The sequence below is a fragment of the Phacochoerus africanus genome, chromosome 14 (assembly GCF_016906955.1).
Source record: "Phacochoerus africanus isolate WHEZ1 chromosome 14, ROS_Pafr_v1, whole genome shotgun sequence".
Lineage (NCBI taxonomy): Eukaryota > Metazoa > Chordata > Mammalia > Artiodactyla > Suidae > Phacochoerus > Phacochoerus africanus.
In genome coordinates, this window is record NC_062557.1 from 43,381,630 (window position 1) to 43,407,224 (window position 25,595).

General features: G+C 38.0%; 1 protein-coding gene across 7 annotated transcripts in view; it reads right to left on the reverse strand.

Annotated features, from left to right (window-relative positions):
- The window catches only part of NF1 (neurofibromin 1), a 263,468-nt gene that overhangs the window by 202,165 nt on the left and 35,708 nt on the right, over positions 1–25,595 (reverse strand). For all 7 annotated transcript variants that reach the window (XR_007131866.1, XM_047758022.1, XM_047758020.1 and 4 more), the window contains exon 2: positions 1,133–1,276. Coding sequence is in view for 6 of the 7 variants with exons in the window: in XM_047758022.1 (XP_047613978.1) it covers positions 1,133–1,276 (144 nt within the window). In the remaining variant the exon portion in view is untranslated. The remainder of the gene's footprint in view (positions 1–1,132; positions 1,277–25,595) is intronic.

Genomic DNA, 25,595 nt, shown 5'->3' on the forward strand with positions numbered 1-25,595 from the left:
TGAGTTTCAAAACCTATAACCAGAACTCAGTTTCATTGCTCAATATAAATAATACAAATTGTGATTATGAGTACTCAAAAGTAGCAGAGCAGTTTGGACTTAATCAAGAACTATCCAGAGCAGTTGTTTTGAACTGAGTATGAAGGAGATTTTAGATAGGGATAGACATAGAAGAAGGAATCACCTGACAGAGACAGGAGAAATATGTTGTTCAAAGGTACAGACAGAAAATAGCTGGAGTACCCTGAAGTCTAGGGAATATAAACAGATTTTATAAAACACAGGGGGAAAAAGCAATTATGAGCTTTTGACAATGAAAATACTGAATAAAACTGGTATTTGAGGAAAACTGTTTCAACAGTCTCTATTACAGAAGCTGTCATAGGTTATAGGAGGAAGAAAATAACACAGTAGCTCATAAAAAGCAATCTCACCCCTTAAAAAAAAAAAAAAAAAAAAAAAGGAGTTCCAGTCATGGCACAGAGGAAACACATCTGACTAGGAACCACGAGATTGCGGAGATTCGATCCCTGGCCGTGCTCAGTGGGTTAAGGATCCAGCATTGCCATGAGCTGTGGTGTGGGTCACAAACGCAGCTCAGATCTGGTGTTGCTATAGCTTGGGCATAGGCCAGTGGCTACAGCTCCGACTAGATCCCTCGCCTGGGAACCTCCACATGCCATGGGTGAGGCCCTTAAAAAAAAAAAAAAAAAAAAAAAAAAACCTCACATTTAGGACCATAAATCCTAAATATCCTAAGGTCAAATTTTATTTATTACCTACTTAGGACTGGGACAGTCTAATATGTAAATATCTAAATGAGAAGCTAAAGAAGAGATTTTAACAGATTACTATGGTCAATTTACATATGAGAAAATCTGTATGAAATACTAATTCTGGAAAAATGGAAAAGTAGATAGGGTCACAAATAAGACAAATATTTAAGAAAAAGAATCAAAACCTAAAATCCAAGTTAAAAGGTTACCTGTGCTTATCCACAAATTAAGATGAATGTTTATATCCAGAGTCCACAGAAAATGACTTTATATACTTCAAGACATGCTGCTCCAAATTTTTAAATCAAAACCAAACCAAAGCAAATTTCCATATAAACAGTAATGCAAATACTCACCATATTGTTAACATTCTTTAAGATAGTAGTGAGGCCGCTTATAACCAAAGAAAATTTGTATTTGGAAATATTGATAAGACATTCCTTGTTGTGTTCGGTACTGACTTTGGTATGTGTGTTCTGTTGTCCTGTTTTTATTGGAAGCTGAGGGGGGAAAAACATGTTAGCTTACATTTGAAAATGACTGAAGAGAATTCTCTTTCTCATTGAAAATCATGAGATTTTAGGAAAATCTGTATCAATCAGTTGTCTCTGTATCTCAAGCTCCAATTTTCAATACATAATGAAATTTATATCAAATAAGTCTTTAGAAATTTCAATTTTTCCAGCTTTCTTTCTGAAAGTCATAAATCTTACAAAATTAAATCTTTACCCAGCACTATGTAAGACAGAATGATGACGCACAGAAATAGAGCTACTTTCTTATAGCTAAAAATTATTTCAGAGAATGTCTGCAATAAAATGCACATAATCCTTTTTCCTATATATTGAGCTCAAGCATTAAGAGAACAATAGACCAAGAAAATCTATGCCTTAGACATGTAGTCAATAATGGCAAATAGGGAGTTCCTGTTGTGGCTCGTGGTTAACGAATCCAACTAGGAACCATGAGATTGCGGGTTCAATCCCTGGCCTCACTCAGTGAGTGAAGAATCCGCATTGCCATGAGCTGTGGTGTAGGTCACAGATGAGGCTTGGATCCTGCATTGCTGTGGCTGTGGCACAGGCCAGTGACTGCAGCTCTGATTGGACCCCTAGCCTTGGAACCTCCATATGCTGCGGGTACGGCTCTAGAAAAGGCAAAAGACAAAAAAAAAAAAATTTAAATAAAATAATGGCAAATAATTGCAGACTGTTCAATGAGAAAAAACTGTATAACCCAGAATAAATACAGTATAAGATTGACTCAGGTAAGATAATCACCCTCAGGTACACAGCTGAGCGGTTAACAGAACAACAAACAGATAAATCCCTGCAAAAAAATATCCTTTAAGGGGACCACATTCACATTTATCTGAGAATGAATTAAGTTGCACTACCAAGAGGTTCATTTCCACTCTAAGAGTAGCATTCTATATTGAAAGCATCATCAACATATTTACTGTTTAAATATTAGATCCTGTTAATGCTAAGAGAGAACACTAATGAGGTTCCTCTGTGAAAACACAAACCTGAGTCCAGATTCATTTTTAAAATGATGTAATAAAAGGTAGAAAGAAACCAAGTAGCTTGCCCAAGCTTGCTTAGTAAGTCAATAGTAAAGAAATACTAAATAAGAGAAGGGAGGTATGTTTGGGATTTAGAGGAGGGGGCAGAACAGAACCTATACAATTACATAATATTAATTATCGAGATTATGAAGAGTAAAAAATCTGAAAGACAAAAAAAACGGGGGGGGGGGGGGGTGTTCATCTTTGGCCACCCCGCAGCATATGGAGTTACTGGGCCAAGGATCAGACCAGAGCCGCAGTCATGACGTAAGCCACAGCTGCAGCAATGCCAGATCCTTAACCTACTGTGCCTGTGACCAGCACTTCCCAGATACCATCAATCCAGTCATGCCACAGTGGTAACTCCAAAGGGGGGGGGTGGATTTTAAAAGATGGCAGTAGTTGCAATGCAGTTTGTGAATCTCCCCAAATCTGGCAGTGATTGTTAATTTCATGTGTCAACTTGACTGGATCACAGAGTACCCAGATATTTGGGGAAACATTATCTCTGGTTATGTCCCTGAAGGTATTCCCAGATGAAATTAACTTATATAGGTGTACCCCTAAAGCAATTTGGAAGCCCTCCAATGTGAGCAGGTATCATCCAATCCTTTGTGGGCCTGAACAGGATTAAAAAAGGCAGAAGGAAGAACTTGTCACTTTAGTCTGACTGAGCTGAGACACTGATCTCCTGCCCTCAGTGCTCCTGGTTCTCAGGCCTTCAGTGTCTTCCATTTCCCTCTACTGACTCCTTTTTTCAATAATTCAATGAATTTTATTATATTTGTAGACTATCATCACAACCTAATTTTAGAACATCTCCACCCCAAGCCCCTAGTCACCGCCCCCTGACCTGTTCTCTTTGGTAACCGTATTTTTTTTTAGAGTCTGTGAGTCTGTTTCTGTTCTGCAAATAAGTTCATTTGCATCTTTTTTTAGATTCCACATGTAAGATATATCATATGATGTTTGTCTCCTACCGTCTAACTTCATTTAGTATATGTTCTAGGTTCATCCATGTTGCTGCAAATGCCATTACTTCATTATTTTTTTATGACTAATATTCCATTGTATATATGCACCACATCTTCTTTATCCATTCCTCTGCTGATGGACATTTAGGCTGCTTCCATGTCTTGGCTATTGTATACAGTGCTGCAATCAAAACTGGGGTACATGTATCTTTTCCAGGCATGGTTTTCTCCAGATAGATGCCCAGGAGTGGGACTGCTGGATCATATGGTAATTCTATTTTAAGTTTTCTGAGCAATTTCCATACTGTTTTCCATAGTGGTTGCACCAATTTATATTCCCACCAACAGTGTAAGAGGGTTCCCTTTCCTCTGTACCCTCTCCTGCATTTACTGTTTGTACAATTTTTGATGATGGCCATTCTGGCTGGTGTAAGATGGTACCTCTTAATAGTTCTGATTTGCATTTCTCTAATAATTAGTGATTTTGAGCATCTTTTCATGCATTTTTGTTGTTGTTGTTGCTGTTTTTTGTTTTTGGCCATCTGTGTGTCTTCCTTGGAAAAATGTCTGTTTAGACTTTCTGCCCTTTTTATGGGGTTGTTTTTATTGATATTGAGCTGCAAGAGGTGTTTATATATTTTGGAGATTGATCCCTTGTCAGCTGCTTCATTTGCAAATATTTTCTCCCATTCTGTGGGTTGTCTTTTCATTTTGTTTATGGTTTCCTTTGCTTTGCAAAAACTTTTAGGTTTAATTAGGGCCCACTGGTTTATTTTTGTTTTTATTTTCATTACTCTAGGAGGTGGATCTGAGAAGATATTGCCGCAGTTTATGTCAGAGAGTGTTCAGCCTATGTTTTCCTCTAAGAGTTCTATAGATTGCAGTCTTACATCTATGTCTTTAATACACTTTGAGTCTTTACTTTTGTGTATGGTGTTAGAGAGTGTTCTTATTTCATTCTTTTACATGTCACTGTCCAGTTTTCCCAGCACCAGTTATTGTAGAGACTGTTTTCTCCATTGTATATTCTTGTCTCCCTTTGTCACAGATTAATTGACCACACGTGTGTGGATTTATGTCTAGACTTTCTATCCTGTTCCAATGATCTGTATTTCTGTTTTTGTGCCAGCCCCATACTCTTTTGATGACAGTAGCTTTGTAGTATAGTCTAAAGTCAGGGATCCCTAGAGCTCCATTTTTCTTTCTCAGGATTGCTTTGGCTATTAAGGTCTCTTGTGGTTCCATACAAATTTAAAATTTTTTTGTTCTAGTGTTGTGAAAAATACCATTGGTAATTTGATAGGTTATACTGAATCTGTAGATGGCCTTGGGTAGTATAGTCATTTCGACAATACTGATTCTTCCAATCCAAGAGCATGGTATATCTTTCCATCTATTTGTGTCATCTTTGATTTCTTTCATCAGTGCCTTACGGTTATCAAAGCACAGGCCTTTTGTTTCCTTAGGTAGGTTTATTCCTAGGTATTTTATTTTTTTTTTTGATAAGATGGTAAATGGGATCATTTCCCTAATTTCTCTTTCTGATCTTTCCTTGTTGTATATAGAAATGCAGCCAACTTCTGTGTATTAATTGTATCCCACAACTTTATCAAATTCATTGATGAGTTCTAACAGTTTTCTGGTAGCATCTTTAGGATTTTCTAGGTATAGTATCATGCCATTTGCAGTGATAGTTTGACTTCTTCCTTTCCAATGTGGATTCCTTTTGTTTCTTTTTGTTCTCTGACTGCCATGTCTAGGACTTCCACAACTATGCTGAACAGAAGTGTCAAGAGTGTGCATCCTTGTCTTGTTCCTGATCTTAGAATTTTTTCAGCTTTTCACCATTGAGAATGATGTTAGCCTTGGATTTGTCATATATGGCCTTTACTATGATGAGGTAGGTTCCCTCTATGCCCCCTTTCTGAGGATTTTTATCAGAAATGGGTGTTGGATTTTGTCAAAAGCTTTTTCTGCATTTATTGAGAGGATCATACGGTTTTTATTCTTCAGTTTGTTAATGTGATACATCACACTGATTGCTACGGATACTGAAAAATTCTTGCATCTCTGGGATAAATCCCACTTCATCATGGCCTATGATCCTTTTAATGTTATTGCTGGATTCAGTTTGCTAGTATTTTGTTGAAGATTTTTGCATCTATGTTCATTGGTCTGCAATTTTCTTTTGCTGTGGTATTTTTGTCTGCTTTTGGTATCAGGGTGATGGTGGCCTAACAAAATGAGTTTGGGAGTATTCCTCCCTCTGCAATTTTTTGGAATAGTTTCAGAAGGATAGGTGTTAACTCTTCTCTAAATTTCTGATAGAATTCACAGATGGCCTGTGAAGCCATCTGGTCCTGGACTTTTGTTTGTTGGAAGTTTTTAAATCACAATTTCTTTCTTTTTTTTTTTTTTTTTAGCTATTTCTTGGGCCACTCCCGCGGCATATGGAGGTTCCCAGGCTAGGGGTCGAATCGGAGCTGTAGCCACCCGCCTACGCCAGAGCCACAGCAACGCAGGATCCGAACCGCGTCTGCAACCTACACCACAGCTCACGGCAACGCCGGATCATTAACCCGCTGAGCAAAGGCAGGGACCAAACCTGCAACCTCATGGTTCCTAGTCGGATTCGTTAACCACTGCGCCACGATGGGAACTCCTAAATCACAATTTCAATTTCAGTACTTATGACTGGTCCATTCATCTTTTCTATTTCTTCCTGGTTTATTAGTCTTAGAAGATTGTACCTAAGAATTTGTCCCATTTCTTCTAGGTTGTCCATTTTATGGGCATATAGTTGCTTGTAGCAGTCTCTTATGAGCCCCTGTATTTCTATGATATCCATTGTACTTCTCCTTTTTCATTTCTGATTTTATTGATGTGAGTCTTCTCTCTTTTTTTCTTGATGAGTCTGACAAAGGGTTTATCAATTCTGTTCAACTTTTCAGAGAGACAGCTTTTAGTTTCACTGATCTTTTCTATTGTCTTCTTCATTTCTATTTTATTTCTGCTCTGATCTTTATGATTTCTTTCCTTCTGCTAACTGGTTCTGTTTCTTTGGAGAACCCTACCTAATATACCACCCCATAAAATAGCAAAGAAACTAGAATAGCAAAACCCATGCACAACATCTATAGCAAACAAGAGTTTAAGGTACCCCACAAAGACCAAAAAACAAGCAAATAGGAAAAAATCACTTAGAGCTACAAAAGTGGTGTCCTATAAGCATGTATTCAAGAGAGAGCAGAAGGAAGCAGAACGTTTGATCAATCTGCTAAGAGGAAAATCCCCAAACTGTATTATATCCTCAATGAAAAGTACAACAGGCCAAGTTTAGAACCTTAGCTTAAATCAGGGGACTTTTTTTGTATATAGCAATTGGCACATGAATGAAAAAGGTCCACAATCATGTTTAAAAATAAAAGAGTGTACTTTAAACCACCACTGTCCATCAGAACTTTCTGTGATGACAATAACAGACTATATAAACAATGCTCATTACAATAACCACTAGCCACATGTGGTTATTAAGCACTTACAACACAGCTAATGTGAATGAGGAATCCAATGTTTAATTTCGTTTAAATTTATTTTACCTAAATTTAGGAAGCCATTGGACTGAACAGCACAGTTCTAAACTAACCAGCTAATGAAATATTCCCTTTTAGGATAAAGCCTACATTGAGAAAAACTGCTGAGATTCACTCCAAATTGAAAACAAGAACATGAGAGGCACAGGAAAAAGACCTAGATAAAGGTGAAAAAGAAGAAAGCCAAGAGAACTCATAAAGAATGAGATGCCAATTTCATGAAAGCAACAGAAGAATCTATAGCCATGAAGACCATACTGGCCCACTTCCATCCTATCAATTCAGGAAAACTATTTTCCCATTAAAATGAGCAACAGAAAAGACTAGTCAAATCATATGTGAAGTTATTTTGAGAAAAAAGAATGAGACAGAATAACAGTGCAACAGAAAATTAAAACATGCCAAAAAACATGTTTACTAACAGATGAAACTAAATTATTAATTCAAAATGAGCCAAGATACATTTTTAAATGATTAAAGATATAAAATAACACATTAGAATTACAAATAGAAATAAGTTGACAGAACTCAAGAAGAAATTAGAAAAAAGAAAAATCATTTCAGAAGTGAAATTAACCAGAAAATATTAAGAGTAGATAAAACAAAAATATGCTTTTAAAGGAAAAAAAGGTAAATAGGAAGAAATGTGTAATATCAAAAAATAAAAATGAGATGGGTATTTACAATAAAGTGACAGAGAAGAAAGGCAAACAAAACCCATCATGTGTATAATAGGAATCTTCAAAGAAGGAAACCAAACGAATAGAGTACAATGAATATTAGAAACTAGAATTCAAGGAAACTGCTGGAAAAAAAATTTCAAATGCTTAAAACTATGTATTTAAAGGGCATATTGCATACCTAGGAAAAGTGACCCAGAATGACCAATACAGGACATATGTTAGTAAGATACTGACCTTCATAAGAAAAAAAATCCTTTGAACATTAAGGCAAAGACAAAAAACTCCTTACACAAAAAATAAACATAAATAAAATTGTCGTCAGATTCTAACAATACTTTAACTAATAGACAATGGAATAACATTTTACGATTCTCAAGTGAACAAAAAGTAAACCAAAGCAGGCAAACTGACTCCCAAATATAATGGTAATAAATCAAACTGCTCTGAACTCCAAGAACCCAGGAAATATTGCTCCCTTGAGCATTTTCTGAGGAATCTACTACAGAATGTTTCAGTCTACCAAAATAAGAGGAGACACATCCACATTAAGAGGGACCACTGGGAGTTCCCGTCGTGGCGCAGTGGTTAACGAATCCGACTAGGAACCATGAGGTTGCGGGTTCGGTCCCTGCCCTTGCTCAGTGGGTTAACGATCCGGCGTTGCCGTGAGCTGTGGTGTAGGTTGCAGACGCGGCTCGGATCCCGCGTTGCTGTGGCTCTGGCGTAGGCCGGTGGCTACAGCTCCGATTGGACCCCTAGCCTGGGAACCTCCATATGCCGCAGGAGCAGCCCAAAGAAATAGCAAAAAGACAAAAAAAAAAAAAGAGGGACCACTGGAGTTCCTCTCATGGCTCAGTGGAAACGAATCTGACTAGCATCCATGAGGACACAGGTTTGATCCCTGGCCTCACTCAGAGGGTTAAGGATCCAGTGTCGCCGTGAGCTGTGATGTAGGTTGCAGATGTGGTGCGGATCCTGTGTGGCTGTGGAGTAGGTCGTGGCTACAGTGACGATTCAACGCCTAGTCTGGGAACCTCCATGTCATGTGGGTGTGGCTCTAAAAAATAAAAAAAGAGACCATCAAATATATATCTATTGGAAGAACTGAGAATAATTATGATAAGGGAGAAAACGCACTATGTAACTGCTATATATAATGACAGTACAGACACATGTAATTATCAAAAATGTGGAGAGAGTAGTGAAAGTATACAAAAAGCAGGATGGTACCTGATTGCTTTATGGTACTAAGAGTAAATGGGTACTATTTTAAACAAAATGCTTGGTGAGAAGGAGATGAAACTAAGTTGGCTAATTTCAATATTGCTTAGAGAAGAAAGCCACTATATAATAACTCCCCCTCCCAAAAACGGGAGGAAGTCAGAGTACTATACAAAGGCATCAATATAAAAGTAACCAACAGAACAGTAATACAAACTGCCTGTTTGTGCTGGTTGAGAACTGGCACAAGCCCACCATCAAATGCTTAGGTGAAAATCTTCAGGGAGGGTAACTCAACTCGGCAAGTTTCCCTGTGGGAAGTTCAGGCTCTCCTCAAGCTTCTCCTTCACTGTCCCACTTCAGTGGCTGAACATAACTGGCTTCTCAGAATTCTCTAAAAGCTCCAACTTGACTGCCCATGGCCACTGATTTAGAGGATCTGATTACTGACTCCTTCCCTGATCGTCCAATTCCCCCTTCGAGATCTTTACCTCACCAGTCCTCTCAACACTGTGTATAGTCTAATTTCCACAGTAAGTCCCTTATACCATTACACGATTTGCTTCCCTGACTGAAGCCTACACAAACCTTCTGAAATACCAAAATATATGCTGAGAGCAAATAACAGAGACCACATAATGAAAAATGACTTAAATAAAAGACGTGTAAATATAAATCAACATAAAAATATGACAGAAGTTAAGTCTAAATCATCAAACTAGGGTAAAGTCTCTAGGATATATTTTTAAGTTTAAAAAACAAGCTAGTGAAAAGAGTATACAGTAGGCTACCATTTATCTAAGAAGGGAGAGGAGAAATAAAGAAACACACACACAATAATAGAAGGACAAAATGTAAAAAGGTTTAAGTAGTTACCTTTAGGAAGTGAAAGAAAATAAAGCAGAAGTGACTAGGACAGAATCCATATTCCCTATTTTTTATAGATTTTATTTTTAAATTATGTAATTTATATAAATATTAAGTTAAAATTATAAAAAATAAAACAGATTTCAAAAATAAACATATGGGAATTCCCATCATGGCTCAGCAGAAACAAATCTATTATCCATGAGGATGCAGGTTTGACCCCTGGTCTTGCTCAGTGGGTCAAGGATCCAGCATTGCCGTGAGCTGTGGTGTAGGCTGCAGATGCAGCTCGGATCCGGCATTGCTGTGGCTGCGGTATAGGCTGGTAGCTACAGTTCCTACTCAACCCCTAGCCTAGGAACCTCCATATGCCGTGGGTGTGGCCCTAAAAAGACAAAACAAAAACAAAAAAACAAAAAAATAAAAATAAACTGAAATTTGTATACAAAATTTTAATGGCATAATCACAAAGAGAAGAACTGTTCTAAATAATCTTAAATCATATTAGGTTGACTATATATTCCTAGTGGAATATATTCTAGGAATAAAAAAATGAAGATAAATCTTGATCCTGAATGTATCATGAGATCAAGAAAACGAATGATTAGGTGATATATTAAGTCTATCACTACTGGTGTCATTAAAAACTGGGACACGCACCATGGGAAAGGAACAGTAAAATAAAAACCCTGAAATCTTGAATTGGAATTGAAGTATCTATGTGAATTCAATGCAGTTTATCTTGTTTGAAGAAAATAAAATGGAGAGTTCCTATCATGGCTCAGTGGTTAAAGAATCCGACTAGGAACCATGAGGTTTCGGGATCCCTGGCCTTGCTCAGTGGGTTAAGGATCTGGCGTTGCCCTGAGCTGTGGTGTAGGTTGCAGATGCGGCTCAGATCCTGCACTGCTGTGGCTCTGGCGTAGGCCAGTGGCAACAGGTCCGATTAGACCCTTAGCCTGGGAACCTCCGTATGTCGCTGGTGTGGCCCTAGAAAAGACAAAAAGAGAAAGAAAGAAAAGAAAATGTATTTTTCTGCCTTTGCTTACTGAAAATGCCTGGAAACAATGACCAACTCTACCCAACTATGATCCTGAGATGCCATTTCCCAGTGAAAGGAATCTGCCACACTCCTCCAGAACATGGCTGATTCCATGTAAGAAGGAAAAAAGTGCATGATGAACCAAGATGAACATTTTGTCAAACCTGAAAGCTACCACAGGGTTGAGTCAAAAAGATTCAGTGGTAAATTATGAGGAGGCTCCCACTGATCAAAAATGGAATAACATGAACACTGTTAGGACAATTCCAATTTACTGAAAAATCAAATATGTTTTAATCCATACTTCTTCCACATAAGAGGGAATAAATAATTCACAGCACAACCCACCTCCCTCGCCAAAACACACACACACACAAAGATAAAGAAATCACCTGTTTAAAGATTTCAGAGCCACTGAAGGAATGAGAACCAGAGGCTAGGTTTCCTAAAAAGGGGCGAACTATGGAGAGGTAAGGTGATCTTCCACAGCTGTTTTTTCCCTGTGGGGGCATCTGAAGAATCTTGGGACAGGGAGACTCAGAAATATGCCTTCCCTAGCAAAGTACCACTGTTGAGGGAAAAAGGAACCATGAGTGATTTTGTCACTGAGAGCTAGAGTGACAAAACTGAAGACATGTGGGAGTTTCAAACATAACTGAGTAGAAAGGGGTAAAGACAAAGCTAATCAAAAACTTCTGAAAAGCAGAAGAGGATTTCAAAATCTCACAGCCTCACAAGACAAGATTGGAGGACACAACCTGCTAAATAGAGAAGGACCCTAGTAAATATACCCAGTTCTTAACTACACGGCCTGGAGGGTGTAACATCCCTTATAAACAGAGGCAAACTATAGCAACTGGAACTGTGTACATTACAAGTAGGAGAGTAAATCAATAATTACTCTGGAAGACTGTCTGGCATTATCTGCTAAAATGGAACATACAATGCAGTCATTCCTCTAAATCTCCAGGAGATTGGGTCCAGGAGGCCCAAATATACCAAAATTTGTGACGTTCAAGTCCCTTATATAAAATGGCATAGTATATTTGCAAATAACCTACCTAATTTCCAAAAACTGAAAACACTCCAAACGTCTATCAACATCAGAAGTGGCTTTTAAAAAATGGTACAGTACAATAAAGAAAAAGTTTTACAGCAATGGGAATAAATGACTTCAATTGTAAGCTTAATTTCATAACTATAATACCAAGTTAAAGAAGTCACAATAGGAGTTCCCGTCGTGGCTCAGTGGTTAACGAATCCAACTAAGAACCATGAGGTTGCGGGTTCGATCCCTGGCCTTGCTCAGTGGGTTAAGGATCTGGCGTTGCCGTGAGTTGTGGTGTAGGTTGCAGACGCAGCTCAGATCCCGTGTTGCTGTGGCTCTGGCGTAGGCCGGTGGCTACAGCTCTGATTCGATCCCTAGCCTGGGAACCTCCATATGCCGCGGGAGCGGCCCAAGAAATGGCAAAAAGAAAAAAAAAAAAAGTCACAACAAAAGATCCCTTACAGTAGGATTGCTATACAAATGTCAAAAACATGTCAAATTCAAGTCAGGATAGTAGAGACCCTTGGAAAGAGCAAGTACTAACCAGAAGGAAAATCAGGGGAAGAGGGGCTTCTGGATTGCTAGCATTGCTTTACTTCCTGATCTGTGCACAAGTTCTACTAGTGTATTTACTTTGCAAACATTTACTGAGCTATATACTTATATATATCTGTGCATCCTGTTATACATATAAGTCAGTGGAAAGTTAGCTAAATATACACATATTTAAAACCATGATTAATGATACTAAAAACAAAAACAAAACAAAAAAACCCTGGTTATTTCTGCTGGTTCCAGGAGAAATGTGGTAGACAGTGAGGCACTACTCAGCTCATCCTTCAGGGAAGGACTTAACTGCTGGGAGTGCTTCAGGGATTGCCTCACCTGAAGAGAACGATCCTGCCCAAGGATCCCAATAGATGTGGCACTGTAAAGGCCTGAACACCCCAATCCAATTCTGGGAAACTCAAAAGGCTCATTCTAGCTCCAGAGCTCCCAAAGTAGCACAGCAGAAGTGAATCTGCCTAGTATCCATGAGGATGCATGTTCAATCCCTGGCCTCGCTCAGTGGGTCAGGGATCCAGCATTGCCACGAGCTGTGGTGTAGGTCACAGACACGGCTCAGATCCCACGTTGCATTGCTGTGGCTGTGGTGTAGGCCGGCAGCTACAGCTCTGATTAGACCCCTAGCCTGGGAACCTCCATATACCGCAGGATCAGCTCAAGAAAAGGCAAAAAGACAAAAAAAAAAAAAAGTGGCCCATTACTGCTTACCAAGAGCAGCCACTCCCCACACTTGTTTGATGACAATTCAGAGGCCCCTTCCCTGAAAGATAACAGATGTCCCCTCAGGATTTGCCACCACCTCTGACCCTCGACAAAAGGGTATGTGGGAATTTTGGGGGTGATGAAACTTCCTATAATCCTGACCATGGTGATGATTACATGAATGTGTGCATTTGTCAAAACTCAGAGTTGAGCTGGTATAAATCCAAATGAGAGTGTTATGACACCAGAGTATTAAATGTAATCCCTCTGGTAACTACAAAGAAAACAGGTATAGAACATACAAAAAAGAAATGAGGAAGGAATTTAAATATTTCACTACAAAAAGTAAACACAAAAGAAGACAGTAATTTAGGAAAAAAGGGACACAAAAGCTATAGGACATACAGAAAACAAACAGCACAATGACAGCACTAAGTCCCTCCTTATCAGTAATTACTTAAAATGTAATTGGGGGACTTCCCGTTGTGGCACAGCAGAAACGAACCCAACTGGGAACCATGAGGTTGCGGGTACAATCCCTGGCCTCGCTCAGTGGGTTAAGGATCCAGCATTGCCATGAGCTGTTGTGTAGGTCACAGACGCGACTCATACCCCGCATTGCTGTGGCTGTGGTGTAGGCTGGCAGCTGTAGCTCTGATTAGACCCCTACCCTGGGAACCTCCATATGCCACGGGTACAGCCCTAAAAAGACAAAAGACAAAAACAAAAAAAAAAGTAATTATTTTAAATTCTCCAATCAATAGACAGAGATTTGGCAGAATGGATAAAAACACATGACCCAACTATAAGTTGCCTAACAGGATACTCACTTGACATCCAAAGACACAAACAGGTTGAAGATGAAGGAATGGGAAAAAATATTCCATGCAAATAGTAACCAAAAGAGAGTAAACTACACTAATATAAGACAAAATAGACTTTTAATCAAAAAAGTTAAGAGACAAAGAAATATATCATAAATAAAAGGCTCAATACAGCAAGAAGAGTGAATAATTATAAACATTTACACAGCCCTATCAACATACATGTAGCAAAAACTGACAGAACTGAAGGGAGAAATAGACAGTTCTACAGTAATAGTTGGAGATTTCAATAATCCACTCAAAATAATGGAGAGAAATAGAGGACTCAAACAACACAATAAATCGGTTAGACCTAATATACATAAACAAAATACTCTATTCAACAACAGACTACACAATCTTTTCAAGTATACATGGGACGTTTTTCAGGTTAGACCATAGGCAAGGCCACAAATAATGTCTCAAAAGATTTTTTTTTTTGGCTGCAGCACTTGATATTGCAATCTCAATTCCCAGATCAGGGAATAAACCCAGGCTGCAGTGGTGAAAGCACAGAGTCCTAACCACCAGACCACAAGGGAACTCACTCAATAGATTTTAAAAGACAAAAAAAAAATAGTATCTTCTCTGACCACAATGGAATGAAGCTGGAAATCAGAACCAAAAGTAAAACCGGAAAATCCACAAAGCTGTGGAAATTAAACTTTGCTTTTAAACAACTAATGTTTTAAAGAACTCACAGGGACATTAGAAAATACTTAGAGACAAATGAAAATGAAAACATAACATACCAAAGCTTATGGGATGCAGTGAAAGCACTGCTAAAGGGCAAATTTATAGCTATAAATGCTTACATTTAAAAACAAGGAAAATCTAAAATTTCCACTGTGGTTCAGTGGGTTAAGGACCTGATGCTATCTCTGTGAGGATGCAAGTTCAATCCCTGGCCTCACTCACTGGGTTAAGGATCCTGCGTTGCCACAAGCTGCAGCATAGGTCACAGATGCAGCTCAGATCTGGTGGTGCCCTGGCTGCAGCAAAGACAGCAGCTGCAGCTCTGATTCAACCCCTAGCCTGGGAACTTCCATGTCCTGTGGGAACAGCCATTAAAAGCAGAGATAAAATAGTAATATAAAAATAGAGGAAAATCAGAGGAACCAAGAGTTGGTTCTCAAAAAAGATCAACAAAATTGACAAACTTTTTGCTCAATAGACTAAGAAAAAAGAGAGAAGACTCAAAGTACTAAAGTTAGAAATAAAAGTGGAGACATTACTATCAATTCTACAGAACCAAAATGGATTTAAAACATAGTACTATGAGTAACTGTATGTTAAGAAAAATGGATAACCTAGATTAAATGGACAAATTCCTAGAAACACAGAATGTACCAAGACTACATCACAAAGAAATAGAAAATCTGAATAGACATATAATTAGTATGGAGATTGAATAAGTAATCAAAAATCTCTTCCCAAAGAAAAGCCCTATACCTATTCACTTCACTAGTGCATTTTACCAAAGATTTAATGGAAAATTAATATTAACCCTTCTTAAACTTTTCCTAAAAACTGAAGAGAACACTTCCTGACTCATTCTATGAGGGGAGCATAACCCTGATACCACAGCCAAAGATACTACATGAAAATTATAGACAAATATCCCTAACAAACATTGATGCAAAAACCCTCAACAAAATACTAACAAACAGAATTCTGCAGCACATTAAAAGGATAATATACCATGTCCAAATGGGATTTGTTCCTGGAATGCAAAAATGGTTGCACATATGAAAACTGGGCAATGTAACACACTACATCAACAAAAGGTTGGGGGAGAGAGACATGATTATCCTGATACACAAAAAGCATTTGACAAAATGCAAAATCCTTTCATGGCAAAAACATTCAACAAATGTTTAGAAGGAAACTACTTCATCATAATAAAAGCCGTACATGAAAAACTCACAACAAACATCATTCTCAATGGTGAAACACTGAAAACTTCTCTAAGAATACGAACAAAGCAAGGATGCTTCTACTCAACGTACTACTGGAAGTTCTAGCTAGAGCAATTAAGCAAGAAAAAAACAAAAAGCATCCAAATTGGAAAGGAAGACGTTTTAGATAACATGATCTTATGTGTATAAAAGATCATACAAAAGCTGTTAGAATAAATGAATTTATCAAATTGTTAGGATACAAAATTAATACACAAATCAGTTGCATTTCTACATATAAACAATGAAAAATCTGGAAAGCAAATTACAAAAACAATTCCATTTACAATAGTAATAGAAAGAATAAAGTACTTAGGAATTAAATTAACCAAGGCAATGAAAGACCTATACAATGAAAATTACAAATCATTGCTGAAACAAATTAAAGAAGACATAAATAAATGGAAATACATCCCATGTTCATGGATTAGAGGAGTTAATATTGTTAAAACGTCAATACTATCCAAAACGATCTACAGTCAATGCAGTACCTATCAAGAATCCTAATGACATATTTGCAAAAACACAAAAACCCATTCTAAAATTCATATAAATGGTAAAGGATCCTGAATATCCAAAACAATCTTGAAAAAGATGAATAATCTTGGAAGAGTCTCACTTCTTGATTTCAAAACTTACTACAAAGCTACAGTAATCAAAACAGTACTGGCATGAAGATACACATGTAGCCCAATGAAACAAAATAGCCCAGATATAAACCCTCTCATATATAGTTAAATGATTTTTGACAAGGGTGCCCAGACCAATTAAAGAAGAAAGGACAATCTTTTCAACAAATGGTGCTGGGAAAACTGGGTATCCACATGCAAAGGAATGAAGTTAGAGTCTAACACCATATACAAAAAGTAACTCAATATGGATCAGGACATAAATGTTAGATCTAAAAGAATAAAACTCTTAGAAGAAAATATAGCTTCATGACATTCAATTTGTTAATGATATCTTGGATATGACACCAAAGGTACAGATTACAAAAGAAAAAAATAAACAAATTGGATCTCAAGAAAAATTAAAAATTTTTGTGTATAAAAAAACACTATCCATGGAGCAAAAAGGCAAACCACAGAATGGGAGAAAATTTTTGCCAATTATGTATCTTGTAAGGGATTAATACCCAGACTATGTAGATAGCTCCTACAACTCGACAACAGCAAAACAACCAGATTCAAAAATGGCCAAAGAACTTGAGTGGTCATTTCTCCAAAGAAGATACATGAATGGCTAATAAGCACATGAAAAGATGCTCAATATCACTAATCATTAGGGAAATGCAAAACTACGAGACATCAACTCATACCAATTAAGATGACTAATATCCAAAACAAAGAGAAAACCAAGTGTTGGTGAGAAATTGGAACCCTTGTACACTGCTGATGGGAATACAAAATACTGCCATTGTGGAAAAGAGTATTAAATTTCCTCTAAAAATTAAAAACAGAATTACCAAATAATCCAGCAATTCCCCTTCTAGGTATATATTCAAAAGAAGTGAAAGTAGGATTCAAAGAGATATATGCAATACACAACAGATTATTACTCAGCCGTAAAAAGAATGAAATAATGCCATTTGCACCAACTATCATACTAAGTGAAGTTAGTCAGACAGTGAAAGACGAACAACATGATATCACTTATATGTGGAATCTAAAAAAGAATACAAAAGAACTTATTTGCAGAACAGAAAGAGACTCAGACTTTGAAAAAGTTATGCTTACCAAAGGGAACAAGTGGGAAGGTGGGAAGGATAGACTGGGGGTTTGGGACTGGCATATGCACACTGAGGTATATGGAATGCCTGGCCAACAGGGACCTGCTGTATAGCACAGAGAACTCTATATTCTCTGATAATCTATGTGGAGAAAGAATTTTAAAGAGAATGGATATGTGTATATGTATGACTGAATCACTTTACTGTACAGTAGAAATTATCACAATCTTATAAATCAACTATACTTCAATAAAACTTTTATAAAAAGAGAGATATGTATACCTATGTTCACAGCAGTACTGTTCATAACAGCTAAAAATGGAAGGAACCCAAGTGTCCACTGACAGATGAAAGGATGAGCAAACTGAGGTATACACATACAATGGAATATTATTCAGCCTTAAAAAGAAATGAATTCTCCAATATGCTACAACATGGATGAACCTTGATGACATTAGGCCAAGTGAAATAAGCCAGTCACAAAAAGACAAATACTGTAGGATTCCACTTATATGAGGTACTTAGGGTGGTCAAAATCAAAAGACAGAAAGTATAATGGTGGTTACCTGAAGCTGGAGGGAGCAAAGAATGGGGAATTACTGTTCAGTAATTTTTCTTGTTTACAAAATGAAAAGTTATGGTGTGGATGGTAGTAATGGCCATGTAATTAATAAATCTATTTAATACCACAATAATGTAAACTGTACATTTTAAAATGACTAAAAGATGGGAACCAGAAATAAACCCAGACACCTACAGTCAATTGATCTTTGACAAAGGAGGCAAGAACACAAAATGGGTAAAAGACAGTCTTTTCAGCAAGTATTGCTGGGCAACCTGGACAGCTACATGCAAATCAGTGAGACTAGAGCACACCCTCACACCATGCACCAAAATAAACTCAAAATGGCTTAAAAACTTAAGACACCATCAAACTCCTGGAAGAGAACATAGGCAAAACATTTACTGACATCAACCTTACAAATGTTTTCTCAGGTCAGTCTCCCAAAACATCAGAAACAAAAGCAAAAATAAACCAATGGGACCTAATCAAACTGACAAGCTTTTGCACAGCTAAGGAAACCAAAAAGAAAACAAAAAGACAACTTACAGAATGGGAGAAAATAGTTTCAAATGATGCAACTGACAAGGGCTTAATCTCTAACATATACAAACTTACATAACTCAAGAGCAAAAAAGCCAACAACCCAATGGAAAAATGGGCAAAAGACCTTAATAGCCATTTCTTCAAGGAAGATATACAGATGGCCAACAAGCACATGAAAACATGCTCAACATCACTGATTATTAGAGAAATGCAAATCAAAACTACCACGAGGTACCACCTCACACCAGTCAGAATGGCCATCATCAATAAGTCCACAAATAACAAATGCTGGAGAGGGTGTGGAGAAAAGGGAACCCTCCTGCAATGTTGGTGGAAATGTAAGCTGGTACAACCACTATGGAAAACAGTATGGAGATACCTTAGAGAACTATACATAGAACTACCATATGACCCAGCAATCCTATTCTTGGGCATATATCCAGACAAAACTTTCCTTGAAAAAGATACACGCACCCGCATGTTCACTGCAGCACTGTTCACAATAGCCAAGACATGGAAACAACCTAAATGTCCATTGACAGATAACTGGAATAGGAAGATGTGGTATATATACACAATGGAATACTACTCAGCCATAAAAAAGAATAAAATAATGCTATTTGCAGCAACATGGATGGAACTAGAGACTCTCATACTGAGTGAAGTCAGAAAGAGAAAGACAAATACCATATAATATCACTTACAGCTGGAATCTAATATACAGCACAAATGAACCTTTCCACAGAAAAGGAAATCATGAACTTGGAGAATAGATTTGTGGTTGCCAAGAGGGAGGGAGTGGAAGTGGGATGGACTGGGGAACTTGGGGTTAATAGATGCAGACTATTGCCTTCAGAATGGATAGGCAATGAGATCCTGCTGTCTAGCACTGGAAACTACGTCTAGTCACTTATGATGGAGCATGCTAATGTGAAAAAAAAGACTGTATACTTGTATGTGTAACTGGGTCACCACGCTGTACAGTAGAAAACTGTCAGAACATTGTAAACCAACTATAATGAAAAAAAATTAAATAAGATACACATAAAATTTACCATCTTATTTTAATTTTTTAAATAAATAAGATGGTAAATTTTATGTGTATTTTACCACCATAAAAAGAAAGAGAAAAAAGATTTTATGTAAAAGGGTGCATGAGGTAAATTATATATTAACTTTTAAAATTCTGAGATCAGGGAAAAATTTTAACAAACATTTATTGAATACCTGTTATGTATCAGCTAGCAATATAGGCAATCTCATGTATTCACTGACTATTATGCTGATTTATGACCATGATGACTGCTAAAGACTAAGATAGCCCCAAAAGTCTCATTTCTTGATGGACAAGCCCTATATAATCCTCTCCCTTAAGAGCAAAAAGGACTTGCAAATATGAAGTGACATCACTTTCATAACTATTACATGGCAAAAGGGAGACTTCACAGATGCAATTAAGGTCCCTAATCAGCTGACTTAATCAAAAGTGAGATTATCTTGGACGAGCCAGGGAAACCTTAAAAAAGATTTGAAGCAGCAGAAATACTTTCTGTTGCCCTTAAAGAAGCAAACTACCATGCTGCGAGGAAGGCCACATGACAGAGATCAGCAAGAGGCCTCTCAGAGCTGAAGGCCTCAGTCTTGTAACAGTAAGAACCTAAACTACCAACAACCAGTGAGCTCAGAAGAGGACCCTAAAACTCAGATAAGCTCAGAGCCCTGGCAATATCTTGATTTCACGTGGTGAAAACCTGAACAGAGAACCCAGCTAACCAGCGCCCAGATTCCTGACCCACAGAATAATTCTATGCTTTGTTCTGTATTGTTTTTTTCTTTTTACAGTCGCACCTCCAAATATACAAGTTGCCAGGCCACAGCAACACTGGATCTGTGCCACATCTGTGACAAACACCTTAGCTTGTAGCAACGCCTGGCCCTTAACCCACTGAGCAAGGCCGGGGATTGAAGGGACTGAACTTGGAACCTCACAGAGACAATGTCGGGTCCTCAACCCACTAAGCCACAGTGGAAACTCCAATTCTGTGTTGTTTGTGGTGCTTTGCTACACAGCAACAGAAAACCAAAACAACTATCAAATCTGTATGTTCCAATGTGTCATCCGAATGCCGATCTGGTATCTTCAAATGGGTATTTTGTAGGCACTTCAAAGTTAGTGTTTCTAAAATTTAATTTGTAATCTTCCTACCATGTTTCCTATCTTAATAAACAGTACCACAATCCACTGAGTTTCTCAAGTCAGATCTCTGACAGTCTGAGAGAGTCATCTCTGACACTTCCTTTATTCTCTTCAACATTCTATATTCAGTCATATTGATAAAAGTGAGAAAAATTGGGCATACAAAACTCAGCTATACCCTTCTTTACTTGGGAATAGGCTTACAACAGAGTTCAAGAATTTTCCTCTATGTCAACATGCCAAGAGTTGACCAGAGGACTAACCCTGCAGAAAGAAGTAACTAACACTGCCTGGGACTGGGTGGGTAAGTCTGCCTAATTCTGAGATTTAGAGAGTGGGCCCACTGGATCCCCAATTTCACAATGATCAGTAAATGTGTGTGCGCATAAATATATATTTACACATAAATATTTTAGCCTCTACCTTCACTCTTCTATTTCTCAACTTGTTCAGAAGACAAGCAGAGAAGAAAAGTGTATTCAGGTCCCCCAGGCTCTCGTGAACAGCACTAAAATCTATGTAGAAGAAAAAGCAAAATTAGGGGTGGTAAGTGACCAAGATTCCATCAGATGAGGTGGTCAAGGAGGACTGTCTGGAGCTGTGACATCTGAGCAGAGACGTAAATAGAGAAAATGGGAAGACCCGTGCAAAGATCTAAAGAAAAACAGGAGTTCCCGTCATGGCGCAGTGGTTAATGAATCTGACTAGGAACCATAAGGTTGCAGGTTCGATCCCTGGCCTTGCTCAGGGTTGAGGATCCGGCTCAACCCTGAGGTCGCAGATGTGGCTCGGATCTGGCGTTGCTGTGTCTGTGGCATAGGCTGGTGACTACAGCTCCGGATTGGACCCCTAGCCCGGGAACCTCCATATGCCGCGGGTTCGGCCTTAGAAAAAAAAAGGGGAAAAAAAAAAGATCTAAAGAAAAACATTCAAGGCAGCAGGATCTGATGCTGGAATGAGTGTGGCATATTCAAAGCCTAGCAAAGAGGCCATTGTGGCTAAACCAAAGAGAACAAAAGAAAATATAGGGGATGAAGTCAAAGAAGCAGAGATGGGTCAGATCATGAAAAGACTTGCCAGCCATTTTAAAACCCTGAAAGGCTTTTCATGATCTGACCCATCTCTGCTTCTTGATGATGTGGCAGATTATATTTTCCAAATACGGTCACAGTACCTCAACCCTCATGCTCTCCTGCAATAAGACTGTACCATTTCCACATCAAAAGGCGGAGTCTATTTTTCCATTCTCTTGCAACTATGCAGATTTTGTGACTGTTCTGGCCAATAAAAGACAGAAGGAAGGGACACTGTGCCAGTTCTAGGCATAGCCCTTAATTGGTCTGACAGTGTTTCTTTCCCTCCTCCTGGAAGCCAGGTGCCATATAAAAGTGTGATTATCCCTGGAGTTCCTGCCATGGCTCAGCAGTAACAAACCCGTCTAGTATCCATGAGGATGGGGATTCGATCCCTGGCCTCGCTCAGTAGTCCAGTGTAGCTGTAGTGTAGGTCACAGACGCAGCCTAGATCCTGCATTGCTGTGGCTATGGTGTAGACTGGCAGCTGCAGCTCTGATTTGACCCCTAGCCTGAGAACCTCCATATGCCTCCACTGCAGCCCTAAAAAGACAAAAAAATAAATAAATAAAATGGCAAGCTGATTCTAAAGTTCACTTCAAAGGACAAATTTGTGACAACACCAAATAAATCTCTGAAAAACAAGGACAAGAGGAGACTTGCATTATCAGCTATTTAAACATTCTATTAAGCTCTTATTAAGAAATCAGTATAGGGGAGTTCCTGTTGTGGCTCAGTGGTTAACGAATCCAACTAGGAACCATGAGGTAGAGGGTTTGATCCTTGGCCTCACTCAATGGGTTAAGGATCTGGCACTGCCGTGAGCTGTGGTGTGGGTCGCAGACGAGGCTTGGATCATGAGTTGCAGTGGCTGTGGTGTAGGCCTGCAGCTACAGCTCTGATTGGACCCCTAGCCTGGGAACCTCCATATGCCGTGGGTGCCGGCCCTAGAAAAGACAAAAAGACAAAAAAAAAAGAAAAAAAAGAAACCAGTATATCATAAACTAATTATAGTTAAAAAGCAGATATTAGTATGTACATAGAAAGTTAAGATGATAAGGGTAATATTTCAAATCAGTGGTAAAAGAATGGATTTGTCAAGAGAATAATACCAGATCAACTGGCTATCCATCTAAACTGGAAAAAAAAAAAAAAAAAAACTTACACCAAATTTTAAAATATATGCATGTGTGTCTTTGTGAGTGTGTGAGAAAGAAAGGAGAGAGATTAAGAACCTAATGGAAAAAAAATTTTTTAAGTCACCATAAAATTATTAGGAAAAATACTAAAGAATAACTTCAAAATATTTGGGTAGGAGAGATTTTCCTAAACAAGACAAAATCCAGAAGCCATTAAGAAAGAAATACTGATATATTTACTTACATAAAAATGTTTAAATCCTGCTTTAAAAAAAAAAAAAAAAAAAAGAGGCACTACTAGAGTCCCTGATGTGGTACAGTGGGTTAAGAATCCAACTGCAGCAGCTCGGGTCACTGTGGAGATTGCGGCTTCAACCCCTGGCCTGGCACAGTGGATTAAAGGATTCAGTGATGCTACAGCTGCGGTGTAGGTAGCAGCTATGACTCAGATTCAACCACTGGCCTGGGAACTTCCATATGCCTCAGTTTGGCCATTAAAAAAGAAAGACACTACTGACAAAGAAAAAGACAAGTAACAGACAGAAAGCAAAAAGAATGTTCAACAACTAACAACCAAAAGGTTTACACAACTAATACAGTGTAAGATTGTATTGTATATTATTAACTATTAGCTTTACAATAAAGACGATTCAATGGAAAAACTGAGAAACATGAAACAATTCACAGAAGATGGGCAGTCAATAAATACATGAAAATGAGTTCACTTCACTAATAATTTTAAAAGTGTTAAATAAAATGAAACCACATTTGTGACTTTACATTTTTCCAAAATAAAGTTAAATCCTACTGGAACATATAATAAAGGAATGATTATGGCTGAACTGGGTATATGTTTTTTTAAAAATTTGATAATATTTTATGGAGTCTCCATCATGGCTCAGTGGAAACAAAGTCTGACTAGTATCCATGAGGATGCAGGTTCAATCCTTAGCCTCATTCAGTGGGTTAAGGATCGGTGTTGCTATGAGCTGTGGTGTAGGTCACAGACTTGGCTTGGAGCTGTGGCATAGGCCAGAGGCTACAGCTCTGATACAACACCCCTAGCCTGGGAACTTCCATATGCCACAGGTGCATCCCTAAAAAGACCAAAAAAAAAAAAAATTGGATAAAAATTTTAAAAGATAAATTGTACTTGAGAGGTAAAAATGAGTTATTTTTCCCTTTCTTTTTACCTTTATGTGGCTCACTTATTTTCAATTGGCATTTCCCAACCAGGAAAAAAGTAAACTAAGTTCTTTTTTGAAACTTATATAAAGCTTTGGATATTACTGGAGTTCTGTCATGGCGCAGTGGTTAACGAATCTGACTAGAAACCATGAGGTTGCAGGTTCGATGCTTGGCCTTGCTCAGTGGGTTAAGGATTCGGCGTTGCCAGTGAGCTGTGGTGTAGGTCGCTGACGCGGCTCAGATCCTGCACTGCTGTGGCTGTGGTGTAGGCTGGCAGCTGTAGCTCCGATTAGACCCCTAGCCTGGGAACCTCCATATGCCATGGGAGCAGCTCAAGAAAAGGCAAAAAGACAAAAAAAAAAAAAGCTTTGGATATTACTGCAAAAATGTAAAGGGTCTAAACTACATGAAGAAAAATAATCACCTTTTAAATATGATCTGTATTAAAACTGTTAGCTACTTAAGATAGAAGATTTCAACAAAAAAGAGGACTTAGCAAGAGAAGGCATAACATTAAGCAAAGCACTATGAACAATGAATAATCTGTTCCTACTTGCACTCAGAAAATTCTTCAAAAGGTCATAGGCTAAAATCTTTGCCTTTGTGTACATCTTAACCGGTTTCTGAAAGGTCCCTCAGACCATGATGGGGTTGGGGATGATATTAAAATTCACTTACTATAACTTTTCATCTAAATGAGAGAAAAAGCAAAGAAAAAGTAATACTAGGGGAAAGTAACATCTAAAAAAAAAATCATGCTACAAAAAAAGACACATCAGTTATAGACACTAAGTAAACAAACAGAAATCAGCAAGATGTATCAAACATTTATACCAGTTACATTAATGCATTTCCCAAAACGACTCTACACCATTGGGGTGTAATGACTTTGTATGGCACCAATAGACCTTAAAATTTTTAAGTTTCACATTCATTTTAACATGTTATATAAAAATATAATTAGCACTTGGAACCTTTATAAAGATACTACCCCTTTGACAAGGCTAAGGTAAGACTCTAAGGACAGTTGGGGGCAAGGAGATTAACATGGAGTCAAACCAGTTTTACCAAGAAGTGAATTCCAACATCATCATTCCCTAAACATTTCTTGCTTTTAGTTCCTTCCCTTTCTACTATTCTGAACTTAGAGATTACTGAAGTTTTTCCGTAACAGAAGCCCCTGTTTCATAAATAAAGAACCTATATATAACAGTAGTCCTAACTACTCATGAAGTTTCAAGAGCAGATTCCCCAATGCCCTTTCCAGATTCTCCAGATATCTACTACCAAGGTGGAGAAA